Source organism: Anser brachyrhynchus, assembly GCF_964034855.1.
Source record: "Anser brachyrhynchus genome assembly, chromosome: 6".
Taxonomy (NCBI): domain Eukaryota; kingdom Metazoa; phylum Chordata; class Aves; order Anseriformes; family Anatidae; genus Anser; species Anser brachyrhynchus.
The window spans coordinates 44,429,295-44,448,609 of NC_137700.1; the positions used below are offsets into that span (position 1 = coordinate 44,429,295).

The 19,315-nt window shown below is 46.2% G+C and overlaps 1 protein-coding gene across 3 annotated transcripts in view; it reads left to right on the plus strand.

Annotated features, from left to right (window-relative positions):
* The first annotated feature begins 4,163 nt into the window (after positions 1-4,163).
* Positions 4,164-19,315, plus strand: part of PPP2R2D (protein phosphatase 2 regulatory subunit Bdelta) — a 29,406-nt gene continuing 14,254 nt past the window's right edge. Inside the window, exons 1-3 of one of the 3 annotated variants that reach the window (XM_080596658.1) lie at positions 4,164-4,332; positions 4,638-4,727; positions 18,518-18,615. In XM_080596658.1, coding sequence (XP_080452784.1) covers positions 4,326-4,332; positions 4,638-4,727; positions 18,518-18,615 — 195 coding nt within the window. In that variant the 5' untranslated portion in view covers positions 4,164-4,325. Of the gene's footprint in view, positions 4,333-4,637; positions 4,728-15,645; positions 15,665-18,517; positions 18,616-19,315 lie in introns of those variants that run through there. The other 2 variants (XM_080596660.1, XM_080596659.1) reach the window with 2 other exon arrangements.

Sequence of the window (19,315 nt, forward strand, 5' to 3'; positions counted from 1 at the left end):
ACTAATCAGATGTTTTTTATGTCAATTAGCATGTAATATGTATCTATTAGTGAAATCTGATTCCTTACGCCAACCGGTTGTTTCTCTCCTTATAGTAAATGCTATTTCTGTGGCTTGCACTACATTTTTTAAAAATATAAATACACTTTGAACATGCTTTGTTTTCAAGGCACTAGTTGTCAAAGACCAATATCAAAGTGCCAGCCAAGAACCGGGGTTCGTTTAATCATAAACAGATAATGGGAAACACGACGAGAAACAACTGCTGGTGAGCTGGCAACAACAACGCTTCACACAGCATATGTCAGGGGGCACGAGGCAGCTGGCTGGGCACGATGCTATTTCGAGAGCACATTTGGAAACATCTCTGTCAGGAGCTTTTCTTGCGAAGTGTGGCAAGAGCACAGCGTCACTTTCTTCCAAGTGCAACTCGAATACACAACAGTAAGCCACTAAACCAGAAACATCCCTGGCAAACACGCTGTGCTTTAATTCTGAGAAGTACACAGAGGTGTTGCACCCCTCATCGCACAGCCTGCGCCACACCACTCCCCCCGGGCTCGTGGAGCAGCTTCCCAGCAACTGGAGACAAGTGACAAGTGGCAACCATCGGGACTCCCTCCTTTGGGCAGCCGCCCCTCGGCTGCGGTACACAGCCCTCCCCTTTTACGAGATACACAAACATGTTTGGTGGTGACACTGAGCTCCCAAGCAGAAGCAACTGAACAGAAATGTTTGAGGAAAATCCCACACAAGTGCCCAACAACTTTAAACAGGTTTATTCACTGCAAAACAAGCAATAGAACATATTTGTCTGAATCTTCCTCTGTCAACATATCCTTTTGTATTTTAAGTTCAAAACTTCAGAAAGCAAAAAAGCTTACAAAAAAAAGCTTACAAAAGCTAATTAGTTCCTTGACTTTAATTAACCTATTCTTTGAATATAATGGAAAGCAGGGGCTTTCTGTATACAAATTAAACTTAAAAAAAAAAATCACAAGAATCTGTCAATTTAAAAAAAGTCCTGCTCATAAAACACATACATTACAAAATCAACAAATACATGCATCCATTTCAAGAGACTTAATTATTAGCAACTTTAATTTCAGTTTTCAGATTAGCAGAATACCCCCAAAAGAATGTACCCGTGCCAACATTTGAATTTTCTCTCAAATTTCACGCATTCATTTATATGTTTATGGGATTGAAAGGCATCCAGTTCACCCCAAAAGCACATTAGTGGACAACAAACAAACAAAAAGCAGGCTGACACAAAAGTACTAAGCTAAGAACTAACAGTGACTGCGCAGCGAGGACCCCGGCCCTGTTGGCTGGGAGGGACCCCCAGAGGGCAGCTGGCCCAGGGCTGGCCCACGCTCCTGCTTTTGTCAGGGTCACTTTGAAACAGGGCATGAGGCTGCTCACACCCTCGGCCAGTCGAGATGGGACTTCCCCCAAGGATGGGAATTCCACCCTGTCCGGGCACCACGTCCAGCATTACAGCACCCTCCTGCGAAGAGCTGTGTCCTCGTATCTAGCCTGGGTTTTCCTTGCTGCAGCTGCATTGACTGACTTTGGCCACACACCACTGTGCAGTGCCAGTCCTCCACCCCCCCTACCTCCATCCCTCCCTGGATGGCTGGTGATATCCAAAACACAGACACGAGTGATATCCAACTGTTTTATTTTTAAAAGTTTATTATTATACATGCAACTAACTATAGTGGCAATTTGACGTACACAAAAATGGCCAATAAAAATACTGTCTGTTGAATTTTTAATTTAACTTTTAAATTTTTAAAACTGCTTAACTGCTTCTTAAAAAAAAAAAAAAATCTTAGATGCTGAGGTCATAGATGTGATCCAATAGAAGTAGCTGCTGTCACGATGTAAGCAGACTGTGGCCAACAATGTGACATAAAAGCTTCCCTACCAGTTCAGTAACAGAACAAAGCCAGTGCTCACTTCATGCTGATATAAGATTTCAAGGCATGAGGCCCTGCCTGCATTCGAGCTACAGGTATTCTACTCATTGCATATGTAAATTTAAAATTTGTTTTTAGATATGTTTGTTGCTAATACAAAGTGATAAAACACTATAAAACCTTCAAGACTGAGTTTCTTAAAAATAAAATCAGTACCATTTGGATCCACTAGTGATCTATTCCTTTATTACAACAAAAGTTTCAAGGTATCCACAAAATTATGACACATAAAACATTCGTTTTATATATGTATATAACTGGATAATCACTACGGACTGAACATGCCAGTCAATCAGAAAATAAAATGGTCAGCTTTCAACAGGTAAGTAAGTAAGAGTTTTGGTAATCACAGAACTTGCCCCACAAGTTCTCTCTCCAGAGCAGAGATGTGATAACGAATGAAAAGCAACTAATATCCAGTTGCCTTATAAGATTACTTTCCCATACCTACAAAGAAGACACCCACAGAACAGTAAGCTGAAATTAATTTCACTTAAATTCTTAAGTTCTTAATACAATGCATAAGGAATAAACAACACAAATAAAGTAATGAATCCATAAATGGACCGCATACCATACCCAAAAATTAAATAAAGACAACTTAGTTCAAATGTATTTCTGTAACCAAGGAACTAAGTAACATCAATGAGAGGTTGCAAGCCTAAAGAAATCTTCTCTAACTTGAACCGTACTGAACTCAGGCAGGTTTCAGAAAATAAGTGCTTTTGCAGAAAGGTGCTGGAGCCCCTCTGGATGAACATAGGTTCTGTGAAAGAGGAACTCCAGCTGCAAAGAGGAACTCCAGCTGCAGAGCTCTTCATTTGTCACTGCTGATCACTAATGAGGCTCTTGCTACACAAGACCACCTACTTCTCTTGTCATCTGCATTCAAGATCACAGCCCACCAGGCCTCCGTTCACCACCCACTTCCTGCATACTTTCTACCACCATGATTTAGGCTGTCTAACAGTAAAGACGTGCCAGAACAGCCTGTTACCTTTCTAAGCACTTATTTCTTCCCCAGAAGGGCTTTAAATCACAGAATCACAGAATGGTTTGGGTTGGAAGGAACCTTAAAGATCATCCAATTCCAACCCCCTGCCATGGGCAGGGACACCTCCCACCGGCCCAGGCTGCCCAAAGCCCCCCCGCCTGGCCTTGGGCACTGCCAGGGATGGGGCACCCACAGCTCCTCTGGGCAACCCGTTACAGGCCCTCACCACCCTCTGAGCGGAGAATTTCCTCCTAACCTCTAATCTAAATCTCCCCTCTTTTAGTTTAAACCCATTCCCTCTTGCCCTGTCATTATCTGATGGAGCAAAGAGTCGCTCTCCACCTTTTTTATAAGCCCTCTTTTATTATTGAAAAGCTGCTGTGAGGTCCCCCTGGAGCCTTCTCTTCTCCAGGCTGAACACCCCCAGCTCCCTCAGCCCCTGTCTGTAGGAGAGGTGCTCCAGCCCCTTGATCATCCTCGTGGCCTCCTCTGGACTCGTTCTCTGGACCCTGTCCTTGTGCTGGGGGCCCCAGCGCTGAGCGCAGGGCTGCAGGTGGGCTCTCAGGAGGGCAGAGGGGCGCGATGCCCCTCGCCGTGCTGCCCACGCGGCCGTGGGTGCAGCGCAGGTACGGGTGGTCTCGGGGCGCCGAGCACGCTGCCGGCTCCGCCAGCCAGCACCCCCGGCCCTTCTGCTCAGGGCTGCTGTCAATAACGCTTGAAGTCCCTCACCTTCCGAGGAACTTACGGGTCAAAAATCCATTAATACAGGAGTTACGGGAAAAATATCTTTTATTTATTTATTTGTGTTCACTTTTGGGGATTCAGGTGTAAAAATTGCACGCCTGAAGCTTTCACTATCTACGTGTATCCCCCGGGGAAGTGTCTGCATTAACAAATCAAGGAAAAGAACGGAAAATAAACCATCAGATGTACCAAAAACCGGTACTTTCAGAACTTCTCCGCTCTCGCGGCCGCCAGGCGGCTCGGCCACCGCCAAGGGGCGAGCGGCGGCCGCGGCCCCGCAGCTGCCCCGGGCACGGCAGAGCCGCCGGGGACCTCGGGGACCTCCGGGACCTCCTCATCCTCATCTTCACCCCCCCACCCCTCTCCTTCCCCGCTCCCCGCCGCCCGGCCCGGGCCGAGCCGCCCCGCGCCGCCCCCTCCCCGCGGGGAGCCGTGCGGTGACGTCACGGCGCGGGCCGGCCGGCCATGGGCGCCATTTTGAAACGCCGGGCCCTCCCCTCCCTCCCTCCCGCGGCGGCAGCTCGGCGCGGCGGCTCCCACCCGCTCCCGGCCGGCGCCTCCCCCCGCGGCCCCCCGCCCCCGCCGCACCGGCACCGCGCGACATGGCAGGTGGGGCGCGGGGGGACGCGGCCGCCGCCCGCCCGGCCTCCGCGGGAGCCGCCGCCGCCGCTGCTTCTGCAGGCCGGGCCGGGCCGGGCCCAACGCGCCGGGCCGGGGCCGGGAGGCGGCGCTGCGGGGAGCCGGGCACCGAGGGGCTGCGGGGCCGGGGCCTGGGGCTGGGGCCGGGGCCGGGGCCGGGGCCCGGGCCGCGGCGGGCGTGGGGAGGGCCGCGGGGGGCAGGGGCCGGGCGGCGGGCAGGGCCGGCTCCCTCCCTTCCCTTCCTTCCCCCCTCACCGCGGTCTCTTCCCCCGCAGGGGTGGCAGGCGGCGGCGGCGGTAACGGTAACGACTTCCAGTGGTGCTTCTCCCAGGTGAAGGGGGCCATCGACGAGGACGTGGCGGAAGGTAAGGGAGGAGCGGGCCCGGCCCCTCGGCCCCCCGCGGGCGGCGGCGGGGCCGCGGCAGCCCCCGGCCATGACTAAGCTGCCGCCCGGGCTTCCAGCGCGACCGCGGGAGAGCCGAACGGGGAGGCGGCGGGGCCTCCCCCTGCGCCCTCGTGCCCATCGGCAGCGAGGAGCGGGACGGCGGGGATGGAACGGGGGCAAACGCACCCGGAGCCTGCCAGGCTCGTCGGATTTCGCTCCTGACGCAAAGGGAGCGGCAGAGCGTGCAGCTCTGTCATGTGTACTCGTTTTAAGAGTGGAGTTCGAAGGCTTCCTGCGGCTGGGGGGAGGTTTCCTGCCTTCATGGTGACGTGGGGAAGCTACAAACAGGGATGCTGAGGTAGGGGAAGTGGGCACACCTTTACGCCTTCTCTGAAACTTTCCAAGCCTGTCATGTGTGGGAATGAGTACAAAAAAAAAAAGGTTTTACTCGGGGGGGGGGTGAGTGTTTCTCTGTAGTATGTAGAAATGACACAGAGTTCCTAAGTCCGAGGTGAAGACCCTTTCTCTCTAAATTTTCCGTATTCAAACCGTTCAGGTTGGAGATCCTGAATTCTGACTTCTGAATTTTTGGGTAGACCTGTGCGGAGCCAGGAGTTGGACTCGATGATCCTTGTGGGTCCCTTCCAACTCAGGGTATTCTATGATGCTGTTTAGAAAAGGGAGTGTGGAATGAGTATGAAACATAATTCTGTGCTACTTATTAAGATTTTTACTGCATTAATTGAAATTGCTGTATCTACTGTGTTAAGTGAAATAACTAATGACTGGTGTGTGGTCTTCACGGGCTGTGTATTTTATTTTTACTGGATGCAGTAAATATTTTTTTCTTAGTGTCTGCTGCAGGGAAATAACATTGACGGTGTTTTCATTTTCATGCCACTTGTTTTGGCATTCCATTCAAAATAAGAGCTCTGGGAGGAATAGACATGAAAACTACTCAAGAAACTAGTACTCAGACTTGGCCGTTGTTTTCGTCCTTTTATTTTTTACTAAGTACGTTTTGCGCCACGTACTATTGTTTTGAAGTGCCTAGAATTCTTTTGAAAATACGTTTCAGTAGCTTTCATGAATTTCCCCAATGGTCTTTTTTTCTCAGTTTCTCTCACTGTGTAACTAAACTTCAGTTCTCCATGTTGAATAGATGTGCTTCTATGAGCACATTGCTTCCCTGTCAGCAGCTGAGCAACAAGAATTTGTGTAGTGCTGGAAAGCTTTTAGTTTTTGAAATACCAGAATGTCTTAAATCCATTTAATTATTTAAGCACATAACAGGGCTGTTCAAGGAGGAACTTAGATTACTGATGAGACATATCACCAAGGCCGAGTTCTTCGTTAGAGGGGAAAGCTCTCTGTTCTGAGCAATGCTTAGAGGAAGTAGGGGTGATAGTGCTCCAACACTTCTGTCCTGGAATTGCCCATATGTACCTTATTAATGCAACTTTTCCTGGTGTGAGGACTGCAGGTTGAGTGTGACACTTGTTACATAGGAGGAATTTATTTTTTTCATGGGGCAATTAATGTAAGTAAGCATTTAGCACCTGTTTTTTTACTGAATTGGTGCTAGAGTTTTGTTTTCCTACTGGAGTATGAGAACTACTTAGAGATTTTGGGACTCTGTCTATATTTTGATTTCTGCCTTTTTTTTCCTGTTAGTTTTTGCCTTGAAATCAGAATTGAGTACAGAATTAATGGTTTATTTGCTAGTAATTGTCTGAATTTGACTGCAGTATGCAGTGAGAATGCAATTCTATTGCTAAACTTTTGTTCCCAGTTACGGAGATATTTATCCATCACTGTTTGTCTGACATCTTTTGCCCAACCCACATTTAAATGTGTTGGATGTGCTGCTGCTGACCTGGGATAGCCTTGCTGCAAATACTACATACAGCCACTGTGAGTTCCACGTACATTGTTGTGATGGCGAAAACTCACCTTTTTGTGATACTTTTTTTTTCTTCCCCGTTTTGTGGAAAAAAATAGCTCTGTAAAAGAAACCCGAAAATGATAACGTGAAGTAGCTGTCAGCTGCATTAAATGCAGACATTTTTGCTAAATGTTCCTATGGGCAGTTCATTCAGCAGTAGAAATTAAGATGCCTGCTAGTCAGGCAATGTAACCAGAATCCCACTTCCTTTTGAACTGCAATTCTAGGATACGTTTTGTATTCAGTAGTTTTCTCAGATGTATTGCTTTGCCATAACCCCACTAATATTTTTATTCCTTTGCTATAGTTAGATTTGCAACTGTCATCTCTATTCACAGGATTTTGTCTAAGTCATGAGTATAGAAAATCGTTCTCTTTCTTTGTTTTCTGTGTATGGAACCGGCTTCTTCCGTGAGTAATCTCTGAAATCTGCACAATGCTCTGCTCAAATAAATAGAATACCAGTGTTTGTAATGGCCAGATTGGCCATTTAAAAAGATCAGGGAAATACACCAGGTTTTGAAATATGTAGTTTTCTAAAGCAGGAAAGTTTAGTTGGACTGAAGGAGGAGGAGGAAGATTGGATTAAAAACAGATACAGAATTGAAGAACTAGTATTGAGGATAGCAACAGGTTTAATCTTTTTTTGGGGGGGGGAGGGGGAGAGTAGTAGTCTAAACTTGTGTTGTAATTTGGTTGTTAGTAAAAAAAAAAAAAAAAAAGCCTGTGATTATGAAAACCACACTGATTGCCTGTGAAACCTTTTGTTCTTGGATTACCTTTTTTGGTAGAAATTAGCTTTCTAAATAAAGGCCTCAGGGTATTTTTGTGCTACCCAAGACCTAATTGTTTTTTGTGATTTCAGTGTTTAATTTGTTTTGCATGCTCAAAAAATACTTTTTTTTTTTTCCCTAGCAAAATATGAAACAGCTTATTTAAATAATGTACAGATAGTCCCAGATTCCTTTGGGACACATGCACTGCATATAATCCATGACTGCTTCTGGATGTAATTAGCAGCGTGTATATAAATATATATATTTTTAGTGGGTGTTATAAATCTTCCTAATTGATTTGTGCTAGTGACAAGTTGGACGTACTTGGGAGGGAAGTCTGGTCCTTGTCAGAACATGAACCTGTATGCTGTGGATCTTGGGTTTCCCATTACTGATGCTGGAATTTCTTTGGGTTTTGCTTCTAACTTCTCCCTCCCCCTCAAAGCAGTCTGTATGGATTTTTGAATTGTGGTTAACTGTTCCCTTCTGTAAATGCTGTTTTAATTCAGTATTGGTAAGGCATATATTCCTGTTTCAGGTTTAAGCAGCTTTAATGGGTGGCTACTCCACTAAATGAGTATTGCTTTCTTCTCACAGCCTCATTAGCTGAAGTCTTCATCTGTTTTAAGTGTTTTATTTGAAGTCTTTTCTGGAGGAGCTGAGTGTAAAGCCAGGTCTTGCAAATAAGTGGTATACCCGGTGACCTGTTGTAATTGACGAGAGCTCCCTAGAAGCTCCCTTTCATTAACTTGCTAGGTATTTCACGGGAGCAGAACTCCTCTTGTTCTTCGGGGGGGGGGGGGGGGTGGGAAATAAAGTTTTCGTTGAGGTTAAGAATTGTCATTGGCTTACAAACATAACTTGTGCTGTTGTAGTGGATTTTCTGCTCATTAAAGACTTTTTTTATCTGCATGTGAAGATCAAAGAAAAATGCTGTTTTCTTTTTTTTTTTTTAAATTCTCCAACTAGTGATTTTGATAGCAGGGGTAAACTAAAGGATACCTTGTTATCATCAGTTCAACAAAGTCATTAGTTAGCACAGTAACAAGCCTGGAGAGAAGTAAATCCACCTCACAAGTTTGTGAGAATGCAGAATATAAGTAGAGAAGAAAACCACGATCTGATAAAAATATATTGGACTATAATCCTGCACTTCTTCTCAAGTCTGGAGACGAGTGCTTTAAAAACATCTTGTGTGTATAGCTGTCTTCACAAATAAGTGGCTCGAAAATGTTCAGGAGTTGAACTGGCTTATTTTTGCTGTTTTTAAAGCTGATTCTGGCATGATGGTGCCATTATATATGTGTGTGTATATATGTATTCCAAAAGAGGTACAGCTATTTGACATCTGGTTAAAACTGCATGGAAGAAATGACAAAACTGGTTATTATCTTTCAAGATTTTTTTCTGTAAGAACCAGGAAACACGGTGAGGGAGTCATTATTAAGCCACATGTATTGTTCCCTTTCATCCTAAATAATTGCTTATACCTGAAGATGTTGCTTGTTACTGGGAAGGGGCAGAAAGTCAGCTTTTAAGCTGTTTTTGTTTTGTCTGTTTTTTTTTTGTTTGACTGGTTTTTGTTTGGTTGATTGTTTTTTTTCTTGAAAAAGGATTTTGCCATAAGCATAACATCAGAGGCGGTTTCACGGGCCTGTTCTCTGCTGTACCCAAAACATCAGGCAGTTGTTGCTGTTTCACGGTGGCATGCCGTGGTGTGCTCTTACCTTGATCCTTTTGCAGCCTTACCACATCTCCGCTCCCAGAAGGACAGCAGCATAGGCTGAAGAGGTACCATTTGTTGCAGGGACCACAGTTTTTGATGGTTTCTTTGATCTTTCCTGCCTTGTGTGTCGTACAGTGTTCTGTATAATGCACACAATTACATTAAATCAGCTTTGGGAAATGCTCTCGTGCTTTTTAAATGTGGGCAGAAATAATTCTGCAAACAGTTTTGACCTGAGCCCATGTTATACAGTGGTTTCCTGCTGGAGAAAGTTGCCCTAATATTTTAGGGAGATCACTTCTGTTCTTTCGCGGAACCCACAACCAAGAATTTATTTCCACCCTTTATTTCACAACAAGCTATTCCCTAAAAACGTTGTTCTCAGATAGTAGTATTTAATAATAAGCACTCTTTTGAATTCCACTTCTGTCAGCCAACAATAAAAGCAGTGTGTTATGCCACTGGAAAGTAAATTGCACTGTCTTACTGTGTGAGTAAGTAACTCTGGATGCAGCAAGATGGTACGAGCGAGAAATGCTGCGTTTGTGAACTTTTGGAAGCTTCTAGTTCTTTCTCTGCTCCCATAATCTTTAGGTTATGGCTCCTCACAGTGAGGAAGCCCAGATTTACAAGTGAACAAGATATTCTTTAAAATAATTAAAAAAATACAGTCCAGGTGATCTTCATTCGAGCGGTCCTGTCAAGTAATGTGTGTGTGGAGGAGAGAATCTGCCATACTGGTGGTGAATTTAAACGTCATCTTTGCCGTGTTACCAAAGCCTGACTCGTTATGGAGGCACGTACTCATGCCTGCATACGCTTTCAGCCTGTGTAAGAAAAAGCAAGCATGAAGATAAAGTTAATTTCTATCTTGCTGAAGTTCAGCTTTCCTGCTCTTTATTCTTGTTGCCGCTTTGCCCTTGCGTTGTATGAACACATCGGGGCAACTGTGTGCCCTGTGAGCCCAGTGGAGATGGGTCTGATGTGACTCAAAGGACCTACAGCATCGCTTTGCTTGGTTCCGTTGAGAAGAAACTGCGGACCTGTGTAAATAAGGGAGTTGCACTAACTGTCCCCTCTGAGCTGCCGGCTGTTAAGTCACTTTAACATTGGTTTAATGTGTGGGTTGGGGGGCAGGCGCTGGCAGCCACTCGAGGAAAGGGCTTGTGTTTGTGCGCCGCCTCTCAGCGACAGCGCTGGCTTCAGCCACCTTCTGCTGCTGCTCCAAGTGTCCCGTGCTGCGCGGCCTCCCCGCGCCCTTGGCTGACCTCTGATCTATTCAGGGATTTACATTAGTTCAAAAAGCAGGCTTATTATGCACCGAGTTAAATTCTGCTGGGTATGTAAAGGCAATTCAAGCCATTTTGCAAGTTGTTTGAGTGTTAAAGGAGAAAAAAAAAGCACATTAGACCTGATGGATACTTTAAGTGGGCAGCACGTTGTAAGCTGGAAGAAATTCAGTCCGAGCAAAGCTATGCTGTCCTTGGTTTATTCTCCTGACCTCCTGATGCATTGTGCTTCTGTATTAAGTCTTCAATCACAAAAGTAGAAATCTGAAAATAGAGTCTAAAATATAGCATATTCTGAAAAAATAGGTTATTTTGAATACTACATTCATTGTCAAGTGATTCTCTATACCTTTAAAGTCTGGCTTACTTTTCAGTACAATCCAAATACAGAATTCAGCTTTCTATCGAATATTAAACTAAGAAACACAACACTAGGAAATATTTTAGGAGATCTTAGGCATTACAACAACAGCCATGCCAGTCTTAGTCCATCCGAACTGCAGGGTAATGTTAATCCTTTCCATTGGCTGTTCTGGCAGCTGCAGTATGGAGAATCTGCGTTCAGCCAGCAGCAGATGAGCGAAAAGTGCAGGAAGGAGGAGAAGGAGGGGAGTTGGTGAAGACTGGCAAGGAGTGCCGAAGCCGGTGACCGGAATCCCGCAGTAACGGAACTTCTGATGGCACTTGCCTGCCCCAACAAGTAGGCGATGGGAGGAGGGCCCGCTGGCAGCTCTGTGCCTTTGCCTTGTGTGATAGCTGCAGCGAACCCAGGGTGAGGAGCTGCTAAACCTTAGGGCAGCTCCCTGCGCCCCACCCCAGAACCCTTTTGGTGCAAACAGACGCTGTGTGACACCGAGTGGGGGGGGTCTCTTGCAATAAATGCAAATCAAGTAACAAGCACTTGTCAGGCACTGTGTATCTGTAACTTGTTAAGCTCAGATGCAATTTTTTAACACTTTTTTATTGTTAACAGTTTAACAGGCATTAGGCTTTGAATTTATTCATTTTCTTTGACTACTTTCTTCCCTGGGTCATACCCATCTCTGGGTATGTTTTTTCCTTTGCTAATCTTCCTTGCTCTTTTTACATTTTTGTATTATGTTCTCATTGGGAACAGCCCAGCAGAGAGGGACGTGGGGGTTCTGGTGGACAAAAGCTGGACATAACCCAGCAGTGCGCGCTTGCAGCCCAGAAAGGCAGCCGTACCCGGGCTGCAGCAGAGCAGGCGTGCCCGCAGGGATGTCCCCCTCTCCTCAGCCCCGTGAGCCCCACCTGCGGTGCTGCACCCATCTCCGGGCCCCCAGCCCCAGAAGGACACGGAGCTGTTGGAGCAGGGCCAGAGGAGGCCTCGAGGATGCTCGGAGGGCTGCAGCCCCTCGGCTGCGGGGACAGGCTGAGGGAGCTGGGGGTGTTCGGCCTGGGAAGAGAAGGCCCCAGGAGACCTTGTAGTGGCCTTCCTGTACCTAAGGGGTCCTCTAAAGAGGATGGAGAGAGGCTTTTTACATGGACAGATAGTGACAGGACAAGGGGGAACCGTTTTAAACTAAACGAAGGGAGATTTAGATTAGAGTTTGGGAAGAAATTCTTCCCCATGAGGGCGGCGAGGCCCTGCCCAGGCTGCCCCGAGGAGCTGTGGGTGCCCCATCCCTGTCAGTGCCCAAGGCCAGGCTGGGGGGCTTTGGGCAGCCTGGGCTGGGGGCAGGGGTCCTGCCCATGGCAGGGGGGGACCGGATGGGCTGTAAGGTCCCTGCCAACCCAAACCTTTTGGCGATTCCATCTGATTCTTCGTTTAGTTGTCCTGCAGTGGTGGCTCTTTGCCGTTCCTGCCTAGGCCGTGGCCATGCTTCTCACCAGCTGTGCCGTGAGGTCGTGTGTTGTCATTGCCTGTTGCGAAGAGGTTTCTGCGCGTTCTGCTGTCATGTCTTACAGTTCAGCACAGCATCACAGGGACATCCCAACTTCTTTCCAAGTTGATTTAGGAGCACATAGCCTGTAGTTACCCCCCCACCCCCGTGCACTCCCTTTCATTCCCATCAATTGTAGGTGATCGTGCAGTGTCTCTGGGACCTTCCTTCAGCTGTGGAACAAAATGCTTACTTGAATCACAGGGCGTGGGGTAGGGGAAGGTGTGAGATCTTGATTGCAAGCACAGAAATGTTCTTTCTATGTTTAGTTTGCTCTGTTAATCTCCTTTACGGTTTGTGCCAGCTCTCTGGCTGTGGGCCAGGTCCAGTCACTTCCTCTCAAAGCTTGAGCCTTTCCAGAGAGCTTCGTGGTCCTTAAAAACAGCTGTTTGTTTGGATCTCCAGGACAGACCGTGGACTGAGGTATTGTGTATTAAAATGTTTTTCAAGGGGAGGGCCAGGAGACAGGTCGGCTAGTATGCATTTCTGTCAGTCTCTGAACTAAATGTGAAGCTGTATTAACTTACGTTTTCCAAAAATGTAATGGTAGAGATCCTTTAGAATGTGAAGCGTCCTTCCTTTTAGATAATGTTTGAAAATGGTGACTGCTTTGCTTCCTTGTCCATTAAGTGCGAGGAGGGAGATTTTGCCAAAAGTCTTCAAATAGCTCCCAAGAAGGAGAGAAGTTGATGCTGCTTGTGTCTAGCAGTCAGGGCTAAGCAGAGCGTGCAGCTGGACAGCCTTCTGTCTACCTTTGCAGGGTTCTTCAGGTTTTAGGCTGGAACAGGAATGGCAGTGTGCAGCCAGCTTAGAAAGGAAGAGTTCATGGTAGCTAATTTTAGACATCTATTTGAGATGCCTAAACGGAGAGCCGAGGCGTTGATATCGGTGTCAGAAATACCTCGTGTGAGTCCTTTGTGGGATTAGCCTGTGGGCCTCAGCTTGCTCTCCTCGGAGCTGTAACAAAAGCCGGTCTCTGTCATCCCCCGCTTCCACCCCCCGGCACAGCCAGCCCAAGAAGACCGGAGGGCTGATACTAGAGAACTTCGCCAGGCTCAGGGCAGGGGGCTGGTGATACAGGGAAGTTAATATCCAGCACTGGTGTTAACAGGCATCAGCAGGGGAGGGAGGGGATTGTCCCCCTCTGCTCTGCCCTCGTCAGGCCCCGCCTGGAGCCCTGCGGCCAGCTCTGGGCCCCCAGCACCAGAAGGATGTGGGGCTGTTAGAGCGGGGCCAGAGCAGGCCACGAAGATGCTCAGAGGGCTGGAGCACCTCTCCTGCGAAGAAAGGCTGAGAGAGCTGGCGATGTTCAGCCTGAAGAAGAGAAGGCTCCAGGGTGGCCTCATCGCAGCTTTTCAGTAATTAAAGAGGACTTATAAAAAAAGGTGGAGAGCGACTCTTTGCTCAATCAGGTAATGACAGGACAAGAGGGAATGGGTTTAAACTAAAAGAAGGGAGATTTAGATTAGAGGTTAGGAGGAAATTCTTTGCTCAGAGGGGGGCGAGGCACTGGCACAGGTTGTCCAGAGAGGTTGTGGATGCCCCATCCCTGGAGGTGCTCAGGACCAGGTTAGATGAGGCCCTGAGCAACCTGATCTAGTGGGTGGTGTCCCTGCTCGTGGCAGGGGTTGGAACTGGGAGATCTGTAAGGTCCCTTCCTACCCGAGCCTTTTTATGACTTAGAGCATTTATACTAAGTTTTGAAATTTATGTTAAGGCTTACAGGACGGTCTCCTGAGTCACTGGGAATGGTTTCCACCACGTTATTATAGAGATGGATGTTTTTAGCCTTCTAGCATGTTTGGAGGTCATGTGCTGCCCGTGGAAACACTCGGTGCTTTTAAATTTGAGGGTTTGACAGAATCAGTCTGGTTGCCGGCACCTTTCACCCAACGCTCCTTTTAATGTACCAGCTTTGGAAGCAACTGGGAGTTTCCTACTGTGCGTGCAGGCCATAACTAAGTTAGAACTTCTTTCCAAAAGTGAAACTAAACATTAATTTTTCATGGCTGTAAGGAAATATTGCCAGACACACATCTTACTGTAAAACCGTAGGTCTTGCTGCTCTCCTTAGCTTACAAGAGTGCAAGTTCCTGTGGCTGCTTCCAGAACAGAGGAACGGGGGAACAAAGCTGGAGGGAAGGAGGCTGGGCACACCTCTCCGTTTCCAAAACGCAATCACAAGGGTGCTTGTGTAGGAGAAGAGTGCGTAAGATGCTGTACGTGAGGCAGTACCGTGCTTTCCTAAGCGTTTGTATGTTTTATTGTGAATTACATTGTTAGTATAAAGAAAAGGCACAGTGTATTTTGAGCAAATAATGTGGGTAGATACTTTGTGTACCTGGGAGAAGTTATCAATATCGTTTCCTGAAACTAAATAGAAAAGCATTCTTGACTTTGAAATAACTGCACGTGTTAAGGAGGGATTTGTTTCTGGTAGGACAGTTTACTAATGTCTCAGGATAAAAATGACCTGTGCTAGAATGACTTTCAGATTTTGTGGTAGTGGAATATTAGTTTTGTTACAGGTAAACCTTTGTAATTCAAGGGTTACCCTAATGTTTAAGTAGAGTGCTGAAAATGTCATGAAACTATTCTATCAAATCATTTTACTTTGGACTGCTTATCTCAGCTGTTCGTATCTTTCCTTAGTTTATTTCCTCTTGAAATGCCTTTTTTTCCTGTGTATTATTGATTGATACTAGGATGTAGGATTTCTTTTAATCCTAGCACTGTCGTCAATCTTGTAGTAGAGTTTAATTCAGATTACATTTCCAGCTAGCTCAGTGCACGCTAGCTTTGTCAGTTTTAGTGCAAAGTTCTTTATGTCATGGTATTTGGTAATTGTCACTGGAAAACCTCTTAGCCAGCCAACCATTTGTAATAACTTATTTATACATTTGCACAATTTAGACATGTATTGGGCACAAAACAAACGTATAATTGTGGAAATAATTAGCATGGATCAGTATAAAGGCTAATAGTAATATTAACCACATACACAAAGGGGTTTGTGCGTGTGTGTTTTGGTTCTGTTTGAATTTGAGTTCTTGTACATTTTTCCCCAGGATTCTCATGCAGGAAGAACGAGTTGGGTTTCAAACAGCGGCACAATTCCCACGTACATGTGCTATGCAGGTTGCTGTGAGAGGGCCTTGATTAAATTTTTCATTCTCAAGCCAGCAGACGGTTCCAAATCAGCCAACGGCTTTGCACAGCCCCCCGTGCACCTTGTGCGTGTAACTCTGCCTGTCTGAGGACTTGCACCGCGTACGAGGTACTGCACCACGGAGAGGTGCCGAGCTTTGGGAAGGGGGTTACGGCGGTACGTTACCGTAGTTGTGAGAGGAAGTACAGTAAAGAAAGGGGTAAGGTTACATGGAAGGTAACCTGTATGTTTTTTCGGCTTACTTGGGATAAGGTGTGTGAACGGGATTCCCTGGGAGGGGAGCTGGCGTGCGAGGAGCTGCTCTCCTGGCAGCCATGGAAACGGTTCGGCCTTCTCTTCCATCCGGCTCGGTCGTAGCATAGGCAGGGCTGGTGCTGATGTAGTGCTGGTGTTTTCCTTAACCTTCCAAAGAGGGGAACAGAGACGGCACTTGGGTGTGTAGGGACAGGTTTTGTGTGATTCTTGACACTTGCGGTTTTAACCCGGAGGTCTGATGAAGAGAAGTGTGAAATGGCGCTGCTGTGCTCAGTGTGCAGGCACAGCTGTGGCAGAGTGGGTCTCCATGGTAAGTGGAAAGAAGTGTCTTTCCGACTGGTTTCTGAACTGAACACCCAGTAGTACAAAATATGGCCTAAGTCGAGTGCGTATGGGTAACAGTCACACACACAGTGCATCTCCTCAGCGGGGCGTGCGTCTGACAGAGTGCCGGTGCGGGTACGCCGCGCTGGGTGTGCTGCGGGGAGCTGAGCGCTGAGGCAGTTCCTGAACCAGGAGATCGCGTAGCGCTAGTGAAACCCTTAAGCTGTACGCTGTTTTCTGTATGTAATTATTTATTGTTCTACATCCATTTGAGCAGTTTGGAGGAGGGAAGGATTGCAAGAAGTAGGTTGTGTTTTCAGTACTTCCGTATGCAGTCTGTTATGGAGGCAAATGGCCGTGTACCAGGAATTGGATGCAAAATGTGAAATTAGGGTAAGGAGAATAGGGGAGATCGTTTTCATTCTGACAGTGTTCACAGTGAAGCCAGAAAAGATCGCTTCTTAAAATGAGAAGCAGCTGAGGGAACTGGGGTGGTTTCCTCTGGAGAAGAGGAGGCTGAGGGGAGCCCTCGGTGCTCTCCACTGCTCCCTGAAAGAAGGCTGCAGCGAGGTGGGTGGCAGTCTCTTTTCTCAGGTGAGAAGTGATGGGACCCGAGGAAACAGCCTCGAGGTGCACCAGGGGAGGTTTAAACTGGACAGTGGGAAGCATTTCTTCACAGAGAGGGCGGTCAAGCGCTGGGGCGGGCTGCTCAGGAGGGTGGTGGAGTCCCCATCCCCGGGGTGTTTGAGATGTGTGGACGTGGTGCTAAGGGACGTGGGTTAGTGGTGGACTTGTCCTGTTGGGTGAGGGTTGGTTTTGACACTGAAGGTCTGTGTAAATGCCCTGGGAGCTTCTGAGGTGGCGGTCGCTGCCCGTGGGCAGGCAGGTGGGGATGGGTCTGTGCATGGACAGGGAGTCAAGCTAGAGAGACTAAAAACTAGCACCGGAGTTGGTTTCAGCAAGTAGATCAACTGAGGAGAGATTTGGGTTTTGAGTTCGAACTGCGCGCAGCAGTGGTGCGGGTTTTGTTCTTGTGCTATGGTCTGTGGGGGAGTCGGGATCAGCAATAACCCTGGGTTTTGTTTGTTTTTAACCAAAATTAAATCTTCTCATAATGCTTTAAAGAAAGATAGAAGTAGACATATCCAGAAGCAGGTTGGTAGTGTAATTTTGAAAGCTGGGATAAATCTGTAGAAAATAGATTATTTATGTATTTATCAAAGCAGGTAAACTACGGTATCTATACATGAGGAAAAAAAAATGTCTGGAGGATCTCTTAATAAAATCTGAAATATGAATGATGTCTTGAGAAAACTGATTAGACTTCCTAATCATTTTCCTGGTAAAAGGGGGGGATTATTCAAAGGAGCTTAGAAGTTAGCACATCAAAATCAATTCAGGAAAGTAGTTTTCAACTAGTCTCTAATTGCAAACTCTGAAACTAATTGATATCAGATACTTCAAATCTTTTTTTCCTACCTGCCTAATGTAATGAAAAGTTGACGTGGCTAACAAGCACCAGTACGGTTAAAAGTTTACTTACATGTTTAAGGTGAGTAGTACCTTGCTGTTGTTACCATATGCCTAAAGTCTGTGACAGATCTATAGGTCCTTATCTATCCTCCCCCTTATTTAGAGATCATTTAATGGCAATTACTTCTTTATTACCACCTCCAAAGATTAATTGTGGCATGTAGTGGTGAATAAATACTGCTTGTTTTTTCAAGGTTTAAGTCCAAGAGAGCTTAAGTTAGTCTGCGCTGGAGGTCCTGCAGTCTCTTACTTTGCTTTCCTGTTCCTTCAGCTGCCGTCACCCTTGCCTCGTTTGGTGTAGAAATGCTGATGCTTCTGCGTGGAGTTGATTCACTGAGCTCGATTGGCAAAAATTCTTTTTTTCTTTTTATTTATCCAGTTCAGCTTCCTGAACTAACTACGTAAATAGTTAGCTCAGGAGAAAGGCAGGCATGCACCTCGCGCTGATGGGTGTAAGCTGCAGTGCTACTCCAAGGTAACACCGCAAACGAACCGCTTCTGGCACGATTCTTACTCCTGGAAGTGCTGGGCAGGCATTACTCCTTACGTGGGTCAGTGTTCACTGGTGACAGGCAGAATACGTAGCTTGGCTGCTTAAAACAGCGCGCCTTCTCTTCGGTGACTGAAGGCTTTCAAGCTTCAGAAATGGAGAAATCACAGAATGGTTTAAATTGTAAATAAATTTTGACAGGCTTTGAAACGACTTAATTTCTGGGTATTAATGATGTAAATCAAGTAGTTTTGCTGTTGCATTAATATAAATTGTAATTTTGTTTTGTGTTCAAGTCTTGAAACATCTTGATTTGCTTTCCACATTACAGTGCTATTTTATTTCTGTTCTGTTTACAGCTGATATTATTTCAACAGTTGAATTTAATTACTCTGGTGATCTTCTTGCAACAGGAGACAAAGGTGGCAGAGTGGTTATATTTCAAAGGGAACAAGAGGTCAGTGACATGAAAAACAAAAGTGCTGTTACTACGCTGCTCTTGTGTTGCACAGTCTCACTTCATCTGCTCATGCTGTGAAGTTTAAATGGTTGGGTAGTTTTCTCAGAAGATGATGTTAGCCATATTTATAAATATCTGCCTCGTGCTGAATTTGGTAATTTAGCTTGGTGGTGGTTTCACCCCCTCACTGCTTTCAAAAAAAACCCTCACAAAACTACAGTGAGTTTGTTATGTGTACCTATTATGCTCAGTGTCATAAGTGTAGAGTTGCTTTTGGAGTTTGTCCTAAACTTTACACTTAGGTGGATGTAAGACACATTCTAATGTTTTTGAAAATAATGCAAAAGAACTGATTTATAAAAGAGCATACATGTTAAGCTGCAAAGACAACAGAGTAGCATGGTCCAAAAATTGAAGAATTAAACATCTGATGTGTTTTAGGATCCTATGAATCAAAAGCAGTGGTAACAGCTTCATCTCCAGAAACACCTGGGTGTTTTGGTTCAGAGGGTATGAAGACTTCCCCCTCCGGTAGTTAAGCAGATTTTCAGATGGCTCTGCCCAATGTTATCAGTTGGGAGATAATGCTGTGCTGTATTCTGCCCATTCATCAACGCAGATACATTGCCAAGCCTTTTATATCCAAAGTATTGGAAAAAGTACACTAAATGCTGACTTACTGATGAAGCCTTTTGCT